The sequence below is a fragment of the Brachyistius frenatus genome, unplaced genomic scaffold (assembly GCF_029030835.1).
Source record: "Brachyistius frenatus isolate BFR_SWC_R1_liver_20210118 unplaced genomic scaffold, ASM2903083v1 Contig_50, whole genome shotgun sequence".
In the NCBI taxonomy this organism is placed as follows: Eukaryota; Metazoa; Chordata; class Actinopteri; family Embiotocidae; genus Brachyistius; species Brachyistius frenatus.
The window spans coordinates 2,054,225-2,072,623 of record NW_027210649.1 but is presented as its reverse complement, the minus strand read 5'-3'; the positions used below and the strand labels follow the sequence as shown (position 1 = coordinate 2,072,623).

The window sequence follows — 18,399 nt, the reverse complement described above, 5'->3', positions numbered from 1 at the left end:
ATATTATATGTAATATAAGCTATAAATTATGATTTCATGTAATGTTACAGTTGATGTATTATATTGTTGTGCTACTGAGCATTTTATGAATATTTATTTTAAATAAAATATGAATGAAAAGACTCCCTTGTCATCTTTTAAATGTTTTTGATTTTTTTTTTTTTTTTATCTTTCCCTGAACACCTTCAAAGTCTACAGTATATCCAGTTTTCTCATCCCATTAAATACATCAGTGCAGTGTTTACGAGTTTATCATTGAAGGAGAAGCCATCCAGTCAAATTTGAATGTGACGGGTTAAATCCCCCCATGTGTGTGGAAGTTGTGCCCTCCCTGTCCACAATGGACTGACTTTGTTCCAGACAGAAACGCTTTGTGGAAGAGAGCGTGCGTTCGTGCCAGCCAGTGTGAAGATACAAGGTCAGTGACCCACCCACCAATCTAACAAACTGAATCTCAGAAACGGCACACATGAAGAAATACAAACATTTAACCTCTTATAAAAGACTTAAATGACTTTTCTTTTTCTTTTTTTTTTTATTCTGGCAGTTCATTATCTAAACCTAATCTATCAATTTAGTGCATGACATGGCACTTCTCTCTGACTTTACCCAGCCAACACAATGGAGATGACGTTATATGTATGTGTGGATTTCACAATGGATTTATTATCACAGGCTCTCAGGCCATGTGTGCCAGGCGTGTGACCCAGGCTGGGGGCAGCCATCCCGATGGGCCACATGACCCTCTTATCTCGCTCTGTCACCTGCCTTAAGATGATGGAGTGAAAACTAGCACAACAACCGGATGCTGCTGGAAAGGTGTGGAGATGCTGCAGTGAATCTACTGTGACAGAAGATAAGAAGAAGGTAGGAGTCTGCTGTCAGTCCAACGAGGGGAAAACAGACCAAGGAGCAGAAAATAGACTTAAAGGTAGGACCTCTTAATATTCACCTTGTTTAGCAAATTTTAAATACTAGTTTTTGGATGTAAAGTACACACTATTAGAGCACATTAAGACAGAGTAGCATAGTGTGTCTATGCTACTCTGTCACACGTGAAGGAGCGCTTTACTCCTTGCAGCTGTCGTACAAGATGGGCATCAATGGAACTCGAGGTTTTAATGATGTCATAGTCTGAGTTGTGAAGTGGGGCTGGTCGACAACTGCATCAGCAGATTTATGTGGGAGTGGACACAATATTGTGCAGCTCCTGCCGTGAATTAACGTTACTTTTTGCAATGTGGCAATCAAGTCACACTGGAAATTGAGATGTGCATTATATTAACTACTTATCTTACTGTTCATGTATGAATAAATTTACTTAAATCTCAATGTAATAGTGAGCATTCATAACATTCAATATTCATGGATGTTTTGGTATTTCTTAGCAACACTAACAGCTTTGCTCTGTGGATGGCAGTGTGGCCCACTCTGAAAGAGTTCAACGACAATTGGATAGATTGGCATGACATTTGGTGGAGATATTCATGACTTCAAAAGGATGACTCAATATGACTTTCCCTCTAAGGCCATCAGCAAGTCAAATCTTTCAGTATATCTGAAGAAATATCTCAACATCTTCTTGATGGATTGGTGCACATTTTTTGTACTGATAATCATTGTACATGGTTGACACCTTGACTTGTTTTTAACAACTAGCATTTGGGATTAAGAGTCAATCAATAGATTTTTTTTAAATTGTAAAATCACCAAACACTGTGGTCCAAATACACTTAACAATCACAAAGGATGCAAAGACCAGAACATACGGTGAGCGAATGAAACAATAAGCACCAAAATAACCACTTTAAAACATTACTGTTTCCTTACAAAATAAAGATAAATTGAAATAAGGCCACCTCTTCAAACCATCGTCGTTAAAGAATGTTTAAAAATCATTAATTAGTGGCAGAGAAACATGGAAAGCAAAATATATTGTGAAATTTCTTAAGAAATATGAAATGGATTCCCGTAGAATTTGTTATGCACACTCACATCCCCCCACATGAAGAATTTTAATCACCTCAGCATTTCCTCAAGTACCATCGTCTCTTCTGTTCTGACCTTTCTCCAAAACCTGTATTGCTGTCTGTGTGCTTTGTGTTCAGTGCAAAATCATAGCATGCTAACAAGCTAACCTAAGATGGTTGGCATGGTAAACACTACACCTGATAAAAATCGGCATATGTGAGCACTCTGACATAAGGATTTGGCATTTAGATCCCCTCATTTATGCTTATGGGATGGGCAAAACAAGTATAAGAAAATATCCCTGTCAAGGAATTGTTAAAACAACATGTAGTGGTGTTATACAAATGCATTGAGAGCAAAAGAGAGCATATCTAAGTAATGACAATCACATTAAATTACCAATGTTAAAATATATCTCTATGACAATGTCAACTAAAACTGAAAATGTATAAGCCTTATAAAAGTGGAATTTATGGCAGAGCAACTATAATATTACAACATTAGATTGGACAGGTGTTCCTAATGAAGTAGTTTGCGTGTATGAATATCGTTTTTTGACATGATGCGTTTCAGAAAATGTAGTTACCTTATCAAACCCTAAAGTCAGTGTTAGAATTTGTGCGACAGTATTGTATTAATTGCCCAGTGGTGGTGACGTAACGCAGCGCCGCGTCCTGCTCAACAGGAGTTTCTCTCCATCCTCTTCTTGTGCTCTCCCCGATGCAGTGACGACAAAGTGTGAATGATAGGTGCTCTGAGTCTGAACAGGCAGCTTGTGTGCTTGAACACTCCCTCTCACATGCCATCTGCTCTTACCCGGGCCCCGGACACTCGCGCCAGAGGGGACCCACGAGCATAGAGACCTTTTTGTCGTCACTGAGCTGGCTCTGTCCGCCTCTGTGCCTCTTCAATGTGCAATCTGGTGCATGGCACTGATCACTGCTCACTTCCAGGCCTGCTTCAGTCCCATGTGTGCGGAGAAAAGCCCATTCCTGAGAGCCAAGAAGCTCAACATGCCCCGTCTGCTTTTGTGTTCTGTGTGAGACATGTCAAGTTACGTTTCAAATGTTTGCATGGAGAAGGGGATCAGGGCCGGAGAGTCATAATGATTTACATCACAAGTGCATTGATTCTCCCTCAAAATATAAATGAAAATAGATCAAATCCATAATTTGTTACACTTTTTGCTTTCAGGACTTGCAGATACAAGTCTTAATTATAAATTTAATGTAATCTGTAGGTTGCAGTGCCACCTCATGTTACCCCGCCTCCCCACCAAGCTATTGTTGAGCCCTGTCAGTGCTGCTCTGTATATGCAGCCCCGTGTGAATGCCTGAAAGCCTACACAGGTCAGGACTCTGTCGACAGCCCTGAGATGGCTTTTGTCTCACACAAATACAGCTTTTCCTGCATCTTTGGCACCGTTTCTAGAAAAGAAAACTGCTTCTTCCTGCTGTAGGATTTTCTCAGATGAATGGTAATGACCTTTTCCCACTTTCCTGTGTGTGTGAATGACTGTGTGTGTGTCACAAAAAGAGGATACATTAGAACATTTAAAGCACAAAGCTGTGCAGAAGAAGTTTTCAAGTGTATTTTTTATATTTGGGAACTGGATATTCCCAGCCTTTATCAGGATGTCATGTGACTGGAGATTTGCCACATGTAAAATTCATATAACAGAAACAAACATTTCTTTCATACTTCTCCCCAGTCAACAATGAAACCCACATTTTGATGTCATCAAAACCAATAGGAATGCAATCTGTACAGAATCTGGGTTGTTTTGTGCTTTCATTTGGCCCAACCCCATGTACGAAAATGATTATGCTCACACTTGACAGGGTCAGAACAAACATTATTCAGCTAAAATAACAAAAGAAAATCCCAGAAAAAATGAAATCCTTCCCCTACTGTTGGTGTAGTAAATGTATACATTTATTTAATTCATTACTGTGCAAGAGAAACTTTGTGACCGTGTTTGATGGAGAATTGTGAGGACAGTGAAGTGGGTGAAGAGTAGGTGTTGTATGGGGCTCATTCATTATTCATGAGATGGGTGGGCAGAGTGTAAGTGGCAGTGACAGACAGAAACTCAATTACTGATGTGTATCAACTCCTCTAGGGCTTCTTGACCTGATATTTGAAGGACCGAGGCATTCATTTCTGTACTGCACAAACAAGAATAATTTCCGGGAGAAAAGTCTGTGGATTATTGATGCATTGGGAAGCGACAGAAATGGGGAGGAGGGAGCCCTGATTTGACTTTACATGACAGAGGTAGGTTCTCATAACTTTGAGTTTTCATCATGCAAACATGATGCATAGTTCGTTATGTATATAGAGCAAAATATTTTGAAGTGAAGCATGTAATGAAATGGGTTTTTTTGTTGCATCTGACAGATAAATTGAATTGGACCCTGCACGTACAGTTTAATTAACCACGATTTAGTCTTGTCAGGCATTAAGGGAATTCATGTTCATGTCGGGGATGCAGTCAGTTTGAGATTCACTTTAATAGCTTGATGTTGTGTTGTTTTTGCGGCATGAAAATTCTGAAACTATTCTGTCAGAGAATCTGACACAGCAGTGGGGTGTAAAAAAAAAAAAGTTACTGAGTGCAGGATTTTAATAAATGTGCTTAAGTACATTTATGAAGTAAATGTAGATTGAGTTGATGTCACAATACTGTACTTTTACGCCATTACATTACAGAGGGAAATGCTTCACTTAATTGCATTGACCTGACGAAAGTTTACTATTCAGATGAAAGAAAATCATTTAAAAATCTTATAAAATATAGAACATTGTTAAATATTAAATCTGTTATTGACAAGCTTTCTGCCTGATGACCTCTCTGCCTGATTATACTTTGAGCCACTTGTCAAATGTTTCAGATGTCTGTGAATTGACAGCAGGGGATTTCCCTGCTGAACCTCCCAGATAGTTATTCAAACATTAAACTGACACTCAAAGATGGCAAATTAACCAATATTTCACAAAAAGAAAAACATTATACAAAAAAGTGTAGCATTTATTAGTTTTTTCTTCATTCTTATTCAATTAAAACATCTCACAATCCCTCATCTATCTTGTGATAAATATAATAAACTACCAAACCAAGAACAACAGGAAAATACTACTTATGATATTGCATCAGTAATATTAATAAAATTAAAAATGAACAGTCACAACAATACTTTTACTTTGATATATAAACTGATAATACTGACGGACATTTGTTGAAGTACGATTTTGATTGAAAATCTTTTACTTTTAATGGAGTGTTTTACATGATAGTATTAGTACACTCAAATAAAGGGTTTGAGTGCCGCCACTGCGTCAGTGGTGCAAGGTTGTTGTTTTTTTTACCTGAACTCTGACTGAAATTAATGTTTTGTAGCTGTCTTTCTGCTCCTTCATTTTGTGAACAGGAGAGTTGGTGATCGTAATTGTTTCTGGACTAAATGAACTGTAAAGATGGTCACACTGGTCAAACCAGCGCTGCTGCTACTTCTATGGCAGAGTGTTTGGGCTTTGGACGTTCCCCTGGAAGGTGAGTGGAATTTCAGATGTGTCAACTAGCTTGTTGTGAATGTATTTGAGTGTTTTGTTTTCCCACAGTAACTGACTTTATTCCCCTGCCTGCAGTCAGACAACCCCCAACCATTATAAAGCAGTCAATGAAGGAACATATTGTTGACCCCAAAGACACCATGGTCATAGAGTGTGAAGCCAAAGGAACTCCTCATCCTATGTAAGAGCTGAAGCGGCCCACTCAACAGATTTGGTCAAACTAACATGAATATTGGAAAACCACTTTACTGATTTACTTTTTTTTTTTTTTGCTTGATCGTGAAGTTTCTCATGGAGGCGTAACGGGAAGTATTTCAATGTGGCGCGGGACTCCCAGGTATCGATGCGTAGGCACTCAGGGACTCTGGACATCTATGCCTGGAACAATCCAGAAAAGTATGAGGCGGAGTATCAGTGCATCGCCTCCAACGAGTATGGATCTGCATACTCCAACAAGATCAGGCTACAGTTGTACAGTAAGTTCAGGAGTGGTACTAATGAAGAATAAACAGTTTGTTTGTATCAGTGAATGAGCAGTGACTTCAGAGTGTGCAGTGATGCTGTCCATGTCGGCATTACTGTGAAATGTCACAGACTGCCTCCACCCATATTTGCTGCTTTTAGGACCTCTTTAAATAAAACCTTCCTTATTTGCTGTACAGTATGTTGTGTAGAAATTAGAAACGACTTACAAAAGACTTCCACTGTTGTTGATTTTAGTGGGTGGCTACGAAGTAATCTTCTAAAACAACTTTGCATGGAGAAAACGGTATTAATTGGGAAATATTAATACAGTTTTCCAGTTATTGAGTATTTACAGCAGTAGGAGGATGGTAAATTTGAGATTGGCTCAAACTACACTATCGTGCCCATGTTCCTCATGATGAAATAACGTGTAAATCAGAGCAAAAGTGTGTCTTGCTTAGTTTTTGGACCCTAGGATCTCCGTGATAAAGGCTAATTATTTCAGGGCCCAACATCGACCATTATCTGAGATATTTAATGAGCCCCGTTATCAAACAGCCAAACTTGACCCTGCTTCTCAGAGGAGACGTTATCACTGTTTCTGCAGGACCTCCTGTGTGGCCGAGGGAGATCCTGGAGCCGGTGGGGGTCAGTGCCGGCCTGCCTCTAGTCCTGTCCTGTGACCCTCCGACTGGCCCACCTAAACCTGAAACCTACTGGATGTCCAGCTGTAAGTGTCTGATACGCAGTGGTGAGCCGGATCGTTGAAGTCTGGGGTCAACCACAGATAACAGGAGGAATTTGATAGATTTGCCCTTTGTGAACTGACTTTAAATAATGGTATTCTTTAACACCACGTCGCATTTCAGGCTCGTACGCGAGACCTTTCAACTGGCCCATTCAGACAGCTGTCCCCACCATGCAGCCTGTGCGGCAGGACCGCAGGGTTTCCATGGGAGTGAACGGAGATCTGTATTTCTCCAATGTGCATGTTAATGACTCCGTTGCTGATTACTGCTGTAACGCCCGCTTCCCCTACAAGAACGTCATTCAGCAGAAGATGCCCGTGGTTGTGAAGGTGCTAACAAGTGAGTACGATAGCTAACAACATCTTTTCTGTTCATCCTAACTTGGCTTTTTCTAATCAAACAGATCTATTAGCATGTTATTTTCCTTAAAACCTTCAGGGTTTTGTGATTGCTCTACTTACTAACTGCAACATTTTTTTATTATTAGACTCTACCCTTAAAAGCCTCATCATTTGAGTGTGGGAAGTCTCTTATGTTGCTTCATGCTCAGAAAGGGTTTGTGAGTAAATGTTTGAGGTCTGCCTGACTGGTTTCCTCTGCAGCTCGTACAATAGCTGAGGCTGCCCCCACCTGGCTGTCTCCCACCGGCTCCTCCAGCTCCATACTGGTCCTGACAGGAGAGGAGCTGCTCCTGGAGTGTATCGCTGCGGGACTGTGAGTGTCCAAACAAAATCACAAAAATTAACTGTCGCCCTTTCACATAATGTATTTAATGCTATTGTTCATATTCTTCCACAAATGGTTATGATATGGTTTATTTTGTGTTCTTTCTGAGTATTTTTTACTTTAATTTCATGAAAGTCCTCCTGTGTAAAGCCTTTTTTTGTTGTTTTTTTATCATCATCAAGGCCGACTCCTCATATCACCTGGACCAAGGATGGGGAGGACCTCGAAGTGACGCCACGCATGAAAGTAAAGAACTTCAACAAGATGATTAAAATCCCGAAGGCCTTGTTTGAGGATGCGGGTGAATACACCTGCACTGCTGCCAATAAGATAAACTACATAGAGCACACAATATCCGTCAGGGTCAAAGGTGAGACCTTCAGAAACTTACAGAATTAGATTATTTTTCTGCATATTCATTTTCAAACAGCTGACAGACTCCATATTTGACAGCTGCTCCATTCTGGCTGGAGAAGCCCACCGACTTGATCCTGGCCCCCGAGGAAAACGGACGGATGGTGTGTCGTTCTGATGGAGCGCCTCGTCCCACAATCAGCTGGTTCATTAATGGGGAACCAATTGAAAGTACGTTTGTTGAGATCAAGTCTACGAGCTATAAAAATGTATCAAAATAATATTAATTCTGACTAGTTTTCCTTCCTTGTTTGTTTTTTCCAGCTGCCACCCCCCAGCCTAGCAGACAGGTGTCTGGAGACACGCTTACCTTCCGCAGTGTGACGGCTGACAACAACGGTGTCTACCAGTGTAATGCTTCAAATGAGTATGGCTACTTACTGGCCAATGCGTTTGTCAACGTGCTTCGTAAGTTACAATGCTGTCATTCCTATCATTTCCAGTACAAGCATTGTTTTTCAAAATCACAACTGAACCGTAAGTTGTACCCAATTTTGTGTTGTTTGTAAGGGATCACTAATTGGAAATTAAAAAGCAAATCAAGGAACACGATTCTTTCAGAGAGGAGGAAGAAAAAGACCAATTTTCTCCTTCTTTTTTTTTTCCATTAGAAGAAAGACACCGTACTGAAATTGATTATTCACCGATGATGATGCAGTTCTTATCTTTTCCTTTAGATGCAACACCACGTATTATTGGGCCTAGGAGCGAACTCATCAAAGTGGTAGAGGGTAGCCGTGCCTTCTTAGACTGCCGCTACTTCGGTTCTCCAGTACCAGAGTTGCGATGGTAAGAACATGGTGTGTGACACTTTAATGTAGAGACAAATTTCAGAAATGAACTCAGTGTGTTTGTCTGCATATATTCTCACACAGGTCCAAATATGGACAAGGAAATCTTGAAGGAAACCGTTTCAAGACCTACAGTAACGGGACTCTGGAGATCAAACGTATACAGATAGACGACCAGGGAACTTACCTGTGTATTGTCAGCAACATCGCAGGAAGAGATGAGAATCAAGTCCGAGTCGAGGTCAAAGGTCAAGAGCGCAGTCATTCATATGTAAAATTATTCATTCAGCAACAACATGTTACACAAATACTTGTTGGGTTGTGTAATATTGTGGTTCTTCTGTCATCTTTTCTTCTCAGAACCCACATTAATTGTCACAAGACCACAGAGTATGAAGGTCATCCGTGGAAGTGATGTGCGCTTCGAGTGCGGCGTAAAAGCAGACATCACTACTCCCGTCACAACCACCTGGATAAAAAACAAAAAGCCAGTCACTCTTGGCTGGAGGTGTGTGTTGTTGTAAAAATATAAACCATATAAAAAGTATATGAATTAAATTATTAGGCCTGTTTGTACAACTGCGGATACATGTGTTTGTGTGACCAAATGAGCGTCCAGATCTCACCAGTTTTACTCTCTTCCTCAGAGTCTCTCTGGATGAATCAAATCTGGTCATTACTAATGTAAACAGAGACGACGAGGGCAATTATACATGTGTCATCAAGAGTGAGCTGGACCAGAAGTCTGCCTCAGCACATCTAATGGTGATGGGTATGAAACATTTAAAATAGAGGACATTTTATCAACCATACGGCATATTGGGCCTCTTAAGTGTTTACATGAATTTTCCATTTAGACCGTCCAAATCCTCCCACTAACTTGGAGCTGTCAGATCCATATGAACGAACAGTCAGACTCAGCTGGGCCCCTGGAGACAGCAACCACAGCCCCATCACGGGTAAAAGCAATGAAACTAAATAAACTCACAGAAATACCTTTTCTTTAATATTACTTTTTTGGGATAATTCTTTGGTATTTACCAGAATTTTTCCCCATGTTTCGACACTTTTTGCTCTCTCACAGGGTACTTAGTGCAGTTTGACGATGACGACTGGTTGCCGGGGAAGTGGAGAAACCTGTCAACGTACCCAGGGAACCTCAACTCTGTCATTTTGCATCTCGCACCTTTCTCATACTACGAGTTCAGGGTCATCGCTATCAATGAAATCGGAGCGAGTCGCCCCAGTCGTCCATCTACGCGCTTCCAGACCAGCGGAGCACGTGAGTTTGACGCTAATTCAATACCGGTATGAACGACAGTAAAGACACACATGTGTAACACATTTTGATGAGTAGTTTGACACCGAGTAGGATGAGGAAATTGATGCTGCCAGGAGATGGTTGTTTTAGCTTATGTAGCCTGGCTCTGTCCAAAAGTATAAAAACACCTCCTAACATGCCCTAAACCACATTGATCAAGACACTATTTCTTGTTTGTTTAATCAGTATAATAACTTGGAGAGATCCCACAAAGTCATTGAGTTTGAAACAATCCAGCACATAACGCCCAACTTGTAGCACATAAAACCTTAACTTTTCACTTTTACTCTTTTTTTACAGAGTAAATGAATAGCATGTTGTTTAATGAGCCTCTAAGGTGCTAGTAGATTCATTTGTTTAACTGGGGAAAAAGTTAGGCCAGCTGTTTTCCCCAACATCCTGTCCTCATGCTCAGATAAGCCAGCATCTCCAGGCTCCAGTTTAGCATTTATTGGCTGGAATAAGTGCATTTCCCAAAGTCGAGAATAATTTATTCCAACCAATAATCTTTCCTCTGCAATTGTTTTCCTTCGCAGCCCCAGATGTCATTCCAAAAAATTTAAAAGGTGTGGGTACATGGAGGAACAACATGGAAATCAGCTGGGAGGTAATAAGGACCCACACAAACCTTTTGTTTATCTTCAATCTGTTTATAGTTAAATACTTACTGTCAGAAAAAAAACTGTGCTGTGAAACCTGTTTTCAGCCTCTGACCTACAGAGAGTGGAACGGACCCCACCTGAAGTACCTGGTGTGGTGGAGAAGGAGAGAATCCCGAGAGGAGTGGAAGAACGCAACCACTAAGTGGCTGAAATATTACATCTATGATGCAGACACCTTCACTCCCTATGACATCAAAGTCCAGGCTGTCAATGACTTTGGGCTCGGACCAGAGTCTCCTGTGGTCATTGGCTATTCTGGTGAAGACCGTGAGTGTCTCAGTTCATTGCCTCATGTAATTTAGAGACGAGTGGGAAATCTGTAAGGAAAAAAAACAACAGTTCACTTGGTGTGAAGTGAGTGAATCCATCAACGGACCTGTATTTAAGTTACGCACGTGAAATCACATCATGATCAGCCCAGCGATCTGTACAGTGTGAGCATAAACATTGTACATTTAGGCCATGCAGAAAGGCCTGGCGCTAGATTGGATCAGTGGGAGGGACGCTCTGCCTGTAATTGGTTATGTTGATGTTATGTCGGGTTAAGGTTAAGTTTAGGATTCATGTTAAGGTGGAGCGTACAGCCCTCCAGCTGCTCCAATTTAGCTCCAGCTGTGCTGAAAATGTGATAGATGAATACAAATTAAAAATGTCTCTCCAGTTTAACACGTCACTCCGCCGTCTCCTATATGTGCACTACTGAATCTAGTGACTGCAAGGGCCCTATCATAATCATCAAACCATTCAGTGAACTTTATGGAGGCATCACATTTACTGTAGTTTTTCCTTTACTTTGTTAACAGTCTGTGTGTAAAAAGCAGATCTGTGACCTTCAGCAGGTTATTTGTCATAAATAGGTCAGTTGGCCAGCAGAAAAACAAATTAAAAAACATTGTTCTGTTTACAGATCTGCGATGATGTGAATGTTATTCTCAGGGAATCATGAATTGTTTCAGAGATGTAAACCATTCAACATGTTCTGAACACAAACTCCACTTGTTTTTATTTCTACACGTTGAGGACACGTTGTTCATCACATCACTTTGCTTGGTGTTCACTAATCACAGACTAAATACTGAGCTGTCTCTGTGTACCCCCCAGGTCCAATAACTGCACCCCTGAACCTGAGAGTGTCTGACATCGAGAGCACTCAGGTGACTGTACACTGGGACGCGGTGACACGCGGCTCCATTATGGGAGAACTGAAAGAATACAAGGTGTGTCTACTGTCAGTTCAACACAGGATAAGGGACTTTAACTAAAGGTTGCATGGACAAGTTGATGGACAGTAAAATATTGAGTACACACTATTGGGAGAGTCAACTGGTGATAGTTACAATCAAATCAGTTCAAAAGTAAAATTTTGTAAAAACAACAGATAACCGGCTTCTATAAACCAATCTATACCTCGTGTTTTATACAACTTAAACCAGAGTAAAATATTAGTCAGAAAAACAAACAAGAAATAAGTGCCCGTGCTCCAAAAGGTAGTAATACTAACGACTCCATACCACAACTCAAGCTGTGACAAATACATTCACTCACAGCCTGGAAGCACATGAATAGCTCACTGGCCCTGGCTGCATCTCTTCTACCACCTGCTGCAGGAGGTGGTACAGGGCGGTACTTGGAGGGGCACAGGAGAGCAGAACAAAAGCACAACAAGAAACCTACATGGCACGGAAATCTTTAATAAAAAGAGCTCATTTTCACATGTGGCCTACTGAAATTTGTTTTTTCATATTAAAGCCAGTAGATGGCACTGTGCTGTCTCTGGTGTCCCAAAGCCGAGGTATTACAGAGGAATTTCAAAAAGGCTGCTACATGGGAGGGATGACCTGCCCCCATCCATCTGCATTTGAGCACATAAGCACAAGAACAGAATGTAAAAAAAAGTACCAGTACAGTTGTTAATGCACTATTTCACGGACTTGCTTAAGCAATGAGTTAATGCATTGAGCTTATGCATTTGTTTATGCACTCGTTTACGCATTGTTTATAAACTTGTCTTGGCATTTGTTTACACAGTAGCTTATTCATTCATCTATGAATTAATTTATCTCATTTTATAAAATATCTTTTTTTTTAATTAACTGACATTTTGCTTTAAAATGCAAAAAAAAAACAAAAAAAGGTCCTTGACTGAAACATAACAATGCTGACGTGTGTGGAAATGTTGAACAAACCTTTGTTCAGCAGATTGGAAATGTGTGTTGCATGTCGTCACAGGTCTACTACTGGAGGGATAGCAGTCAGCTGAGGTGGCTGTGGGTCAACAGAGCGATGAAGTCGAAAGCGTTTCCAGAGGATGATCCTGATCCCTCAGGCGTTCTCACCGGACTCATACCCTACAGTAACTACAAGATGTACATAGTGGTGGCAAACAATCGATTTGAAGGGCCGCCAAGTAATAATATACACTTCTCAACACCTGAGGGAGGTAAGAAAAGAACCTAGTTTACCATAGAAATCACAAATTAATGTTTTTTTCCTCCAAGCTTTTGTTTATTATCTCCTGCTGTGTTCTTGTCTGTAGTACCATCTGTTCCCACATCCTTCAGGATCCAACAGCGGCATCTGGACAGTATTTATGTTGACTGGGACCTTCCTGCCGAGCCCAACGGTATCATCACCGGGTATTCCCTCAAGTACCAGACAGGTACGCCAACGCACCACCCCAAACACTCTCAAACACACTTTCAGAAAAGGAATCAGTTTGAATCTACATCCCTGCAGTACATAACAGTGCTCTTAAATATGCACTCAAAGACCGAGGCTCCACTGAGGTTTGTTCTCAAGAGGGTAATGAACACTTGTGCAGCTACTCTTTGAGCAGGCGAGGCACTTAATAGCTGTGCATCAAGAGTTCTCCCACTGCACCTCCATTTCCACTTTCTCCACAGTGAATGCCACCCGAGGAGAGGAGCTGCGAGTCGAGGACTTCTTTCCTAATGTTACAAGCTTCTCACTCCGGCGATATGACCGCTACACTCGATACAGATTCTCCATCGCGGCACGAACTCAGATTGGGATAGGGGACTGGCACACGGAGGAGTCGCCCCACTACACCACCGAAAGTAATTTACTACTTTCTCCATGCATCAACACGTCTGTTGGTATACTAAATAAACACTTTGAAGTGCTGATGTTAAATGTTGAGGATGTGTGTATTTGTGTATCTCAGCATACGCTCAGGACCAGGTGGACATCACCACTCAGGGGTGGTTCATTGGGATAATGTGTGCTGTGGCTCTCATCGTGCTCACCCTTCTCATCGTCTGCTTCATTAAGAGGAGCAGAGGGGGGAAATACCCAGGTATACTGGTGACCCATGACCTATTGTTTAAGCTTAGTTTAAGTATTTGGAGTTTGGACTGCTGGTTGGACAAAACATCTGGGCTCGTAGGCAGTTGTGATTTTGCTGTTTTCTAATGTCTTATAAACCAAACAATTAATTAATCAAAAATCATTCAATAATCAATCAAGAAAAAAAGTCAGAGTAATCAGTAATACAAAAAATTGGTAGTTGCATGCAATTTCCTGGCACTCCTATGATGTCCAGTGTGTATCGTGTAACAAAGTGGCTTGTTTTACTTTCAGTTCGGGAAAAAAAGGACATTTCACTGGAGCTGGTGGATGACAAAGATCAGGAGGGTTCATTTGATTATCGGTAAGTTTTATAACAGACAGCTAGTGGAAAAATAGATAAAAATACACTTAGGAACATTTTTTTACTGCTACTATTTGAAGGAAGTTTTGAATTTAGCACAATTTATCTCAGTCTGTACCACATCTTATCTTCTGTTTTACAAAACTGTATATCAAGTTTATAAAGGTGTATTAAGTCATGTATTATGATTTATTTAATAGCACTCAATACCAAATAAGTCAATATGTTTTCCCTGGCGTAACACTGTACCACACTATCGCTGTTGAAAATTATGACTAAAATAACAGTAGTTATGTAATTACATCCATTTGCTCTGTAGCTGTGCATTCACATTCGGTTTGGTGAATTAAAGCTGCCCTGTGGAGTTGTTTAGCCTTTAATCTTCCTCATAAAATATTTGTCGATAAATGTCTGTTTTTAATCTGGCACTGTTTAAATTCACATTTTCTGTTGCTGGCATGTTGCAATATGTCTTTGCACAGAGGATTTTTTTTAATTTTTTTTTAATTATTATTATTTTTTATTATTATTATTATTTATTTTTTTTATTTTTTTATCATGCTTTATGACTGCATGTGCACTATACGCCCAAAACAAGGATCAGTTCATAGAATTAGCACTCCTTAACGCTAGTAGTGGTTAAAAACTCCACTAGGCATCTTTAATTTGTATACATTTTTAGCATGATGCTGCACAGATACAAATCAAATCTGATTTTTGACTTTATTTATGATAACTCTTGGATCATACTTACATTAATTTCATTTTTTTTTTTTTTTTTTTATTCTACCTTTTCTATCTAAATCCTTCCCCTCCAAAACCTCAACCCTTTTTTTGTTTTGCACTGAACCACTCAAGGTCCCTTGAAAGGTATGGAAAAAAAAAATTGACACAGTGACACGATTGACAATTCAACTGTTAAAACATGAACAGATACAACAGATTTTTGAAGCTGTAAATATTTAGCAGACTGCTTTTGTGAATGGATAATCAGTGAAAAGTGATCCAGCCTCTCGTACAATGCTCTCAAACAAACTGTTTTTGAATTTTAGGATAGCGCGTGTCTCCACTCTGCCCTACCCACGGAGGTATGTGCGTGTTGACTTTTAATGTATTGCTGATTACATCGTCATTGTATTTTACGTCTTTTCTGTCGCGTAGCATTCACAAAATGTACTTCTGATTTTTACTTTATTGTAGAGAGGAGGAAAGAGGTCTTCAAAGAGGCCAGCCTTCCACAGAGGCAATCATGAAGCGATCAGACAGCGACGACAGTCTGGTGGAGTACGGAGAAGGAGGGGAGATACCGTTCAACGAGGACGGCTCATTCATTGGTCAGTACACAGGAACCAGAAGAGATGTCAGGGAGTTGGACTTTGGTGGAAGTCTGGAGCTCCACTCTCCAATGAACACCATCTACTCCGTGGCATAAAGCTCAAAATTCCAGCTCTCTTCCTCACTTCAGCTCAGCTCTTTGTCACGCGACTTCACCGTGCTTGTGTCCTCCACTTTGAATTGAAAACCTGGAGGAACTTTTGGTCTTGGTGCGTCTGCCGGAGGAAACAGCTGGAGACTGAGGTGCTGTTAAATCCCTCCTCATCCTTGCAGACTTGAATGCACTTCAGGAAGAAAAGGTGGAAAAGTTGGGATCAGCTTTCCAGAGAGAAGCTTCTTCATCTGATGAAAAGGAAGCTTTGCTTTTTGTAAATATAGATAACGTGTGTTTATGCACATGCTTATAGATATGTTCAGTTATGTTGTCAATGGAGAGACACTGGTTGTGCACCACGAGAGACAGAAGTGGATCAGTTTATCATGTTGATAAAAAGCAGTCGTAAGAACCCACTACAGTACAAGACTTTTCCATGTAACTGAACATCCGTCACATTCAAGCCCTTGCTAAACGAGTTCACACAATGCTGATTAAACCTACCAGCACCAAATATATCTCTGTATTTCACAGTTTATGGAGTTTTTACATTTGTTGTCAAGTGTGACATTTCAGCGCTGGCTAAATGAATGCAAACTGAGCAAAGCACGAGCACCCGAAACGTCCACCGGCCGTGCTGGCTCAGGTCAGGTTTAGCTTGATGCTAACTTAAATGGGGATGAAATAATTCAATTTTGCGACTCTTCTCGACTTTTTAAATGTTATTGGACCAAATTGATCAAATTCTGATAGTGAAATATGTCATTTCACTGGTTGTGATGCCTTTTATTTCATGTATAGCCTCTACAACAGGGACAGAGTAGGCTACCAAGAAGCCTGCGTCACCTGCCGACAAGGATTTTGTAATTACTCTCACTGGCAGAAGAGGGATGCAAAAGTGCTGCACTGCAGGTTTATGCTTCTTTTTCTTTCTTCTAATTTCAATAATGAGATTTATAGTATTTTTGTATGCTTTCTATTTGACAGGCTGCATACCATACTTTCACCATCAGTGGAGGGCAATCCCCGAATTTAGGCTGCCCCCTACAAAGTACAACGTGAGAGTGTTGTTGGTAATTGATGAAGGAAAATATAATATCTCCCGGGACTAATAATTCATTCGCTCTTTTACATTTTGGTCTAATGGGAAACAAGAGGTCAAACCGTTTTGGGAATCAGGAAGTAGCCATTAACCAGTCATAAAATCACAAGTTGCTCATGAGCTGCTCTCTTAATTTCACTCCCAGTGGAGAATAATAAACTTTATTTAACAGCATTTGTTTATTTGACTCCTAACTTCATCTGTGTATTAAGACAGTTATGCTTCGATTTAAATAAAGTGAAGGCATTTCTTTCCAGCATGTTTTATGTGACTCTAAATGTCAGATTTAGCTGCTCCTAATTTTGAAAGAGCAACCAGGGAAGGTTCGTTATTCTTTGAATGCTTAATTCAGCTTGGAACCATTTACATTTGTCTGGATTCAAGACATCTGGATCGTACACAATCTTATGCATGCCTGCATCACATGTGTATCATTAATTGGCCTTAAACACTTCCAGGAAAAGTTGACCATTTGGGGAAATACACTTATTTGCCCTCTTTCTGACAGTTAGAAAACATGACTGATACCATTCACACGTTAAGTATGATGCTACTTACAGCAGCTGGCTAACTTAGCTTAGCATAAAGTCTGGAAACTGGAGGCCTGTCCAAAATTACTCTTTTGGGGGTTACACACCAGACAATTTTTTTCTGTGAGGATCATTACTTTTCTTGAGTCTAGCTGGTCTCTATTTAAAAAAAAAAAAAAACAAGTTGTGTGTGAATTAATTCTTCTGATAAAGTCAGCTCGCTTTTTCCAGTCTTATGCCTGGCTAAGCCAACTGACTGCTTTTTGTAGCGTCATGTTATCTAGGTTTAAACACTACAGTGATATAAAGGATCTCACCTGAGTCTCAGCAAGAAAGCAAATAAGAGTATTTCCCCAAATGTTGAACTATTCCAACATTATTAGTTATTAATTGCCAAAACAGCTGAAAACATTTCCATTCCCCTGAACCTTGGCCAATTCGCTGCCAAACAATACATCTGATAGTTACATCATTAGTGACCGAACAGCGTAAATGGAAAAGGGCATCTTATCGAATACCTTTTTAGTTTATCAGGGACTATAGCCACTTATGTTGTTGGACTTAACTCTCTGGTGATTTCTTATTATTGCACCTCTCTGATTACAGTAATGACTGACCAAATTGAAAAGTGCAGATTAGCGTACACATTTTTTCCTTTTGAGTTAACTTCTTAATGCTAAACGTTGTCTTAAATCAGTGTTTTGGGGCTTTTTATTGCATCTATCAACATTTTAAGATATTTTAGATTTTGTTGATCATTTTCCTAATTTTCTTTTTAGCATACGACAGAGCGAAGGTAAATCTTTGGGTTTGGGATTGTCGATCTGACAAAAAGAGGAATTGATGGATTAATTGAGAAAATCAGATTCATCAATAATGAAAATAATTCCTGCCCTACTGTATTTGAAGTTCAGGACAGAGGGTAAGTGTGTAATATCTAGATACTAAAAGTCACTTTAACAGTGTGCAGTTAGTTTTGTACCATGAGATCACGAT

At 40.1% G+C, this 18,399-nt stretch overlaps 1 protein-coding gene across 7 annotated transcripts; it reads left to right on the top strand.

Annotated features, from left to right (window-relative positions):
* The first annotated feature begins 341 nt into the window (after positions 1 to 341).
* On the top strand, positions 342 to 17,047 carry nfascb (neurofascin homolog (chicken) b). Of its 7 annotated transcripts, none has more exons than XM_069704371.1 (28): positions 342 to 418; positions 676 to 931; positions 5,403 to 5,524; positions 5,620 to 5,725; positions 5,830 to 6,020; positions 6,617 to 6,739; positions 6,879 to 7,097; positions 7,361 to 7,472; positions 7,667 to 7,854; positions 7,938 to 8,069; positions 8,163 to 8,306; positions 8,576 to 8,687; positions 8,774 to 8,937; positions 9,050 to 9,197; positions 9,337 to 9,461; positions 9,547 to 9,648; positions 9,774 to 9,971; positions 10,547 to 10,617; positions 10,717 to 10,939; positions 11,774 to 11,889; positions 12,902 to 13,112; positions 13,209 to 13,331; positions 13,576 to 13,749; positions 13,857 to 13,988; positions 14,273 to 14,342; positions 15,201 to 15,212; positions 15,395 to 15,430; positions 15,543 to 17,047. In XM_069704371.1, the coding sequence occupies exons 3-28, from the start codon at positions 5,449 to 5,451 to the stop codon at positions 15,772 to 15,774; spliced, it is 3,540 nt and encodes a 1,179-aa protein (XP_069560472.1). In that variant the 5' UTR covers positions 342 to 418; positions 676 to 931; positions 5,403 to 5,448; the 3' UTR covers positions 15,775 to 17,047. The 7 variants fall into 7 exon arrangements, with proteins under 7 accessions (XP_069560472.1, XP_069560474.1, XP_069560473.1 ...); XM_069704373.1 differs by lacking the exon at positions 342 to 418 and adding an exon at positions 4,094 to 4,248 and having other exon boundaries at positions 460 to 931; XM_069704372.1 differs by lacking the exon at positions 342 to 418 and adding an exon at positions 4,094 to 4,248 and having other exon boundaries at positions 460 to 931; positions 5,372 to 5,524.
* Positions 17,048 to 18,399: the final 1,352 nt, after the last annotated feature.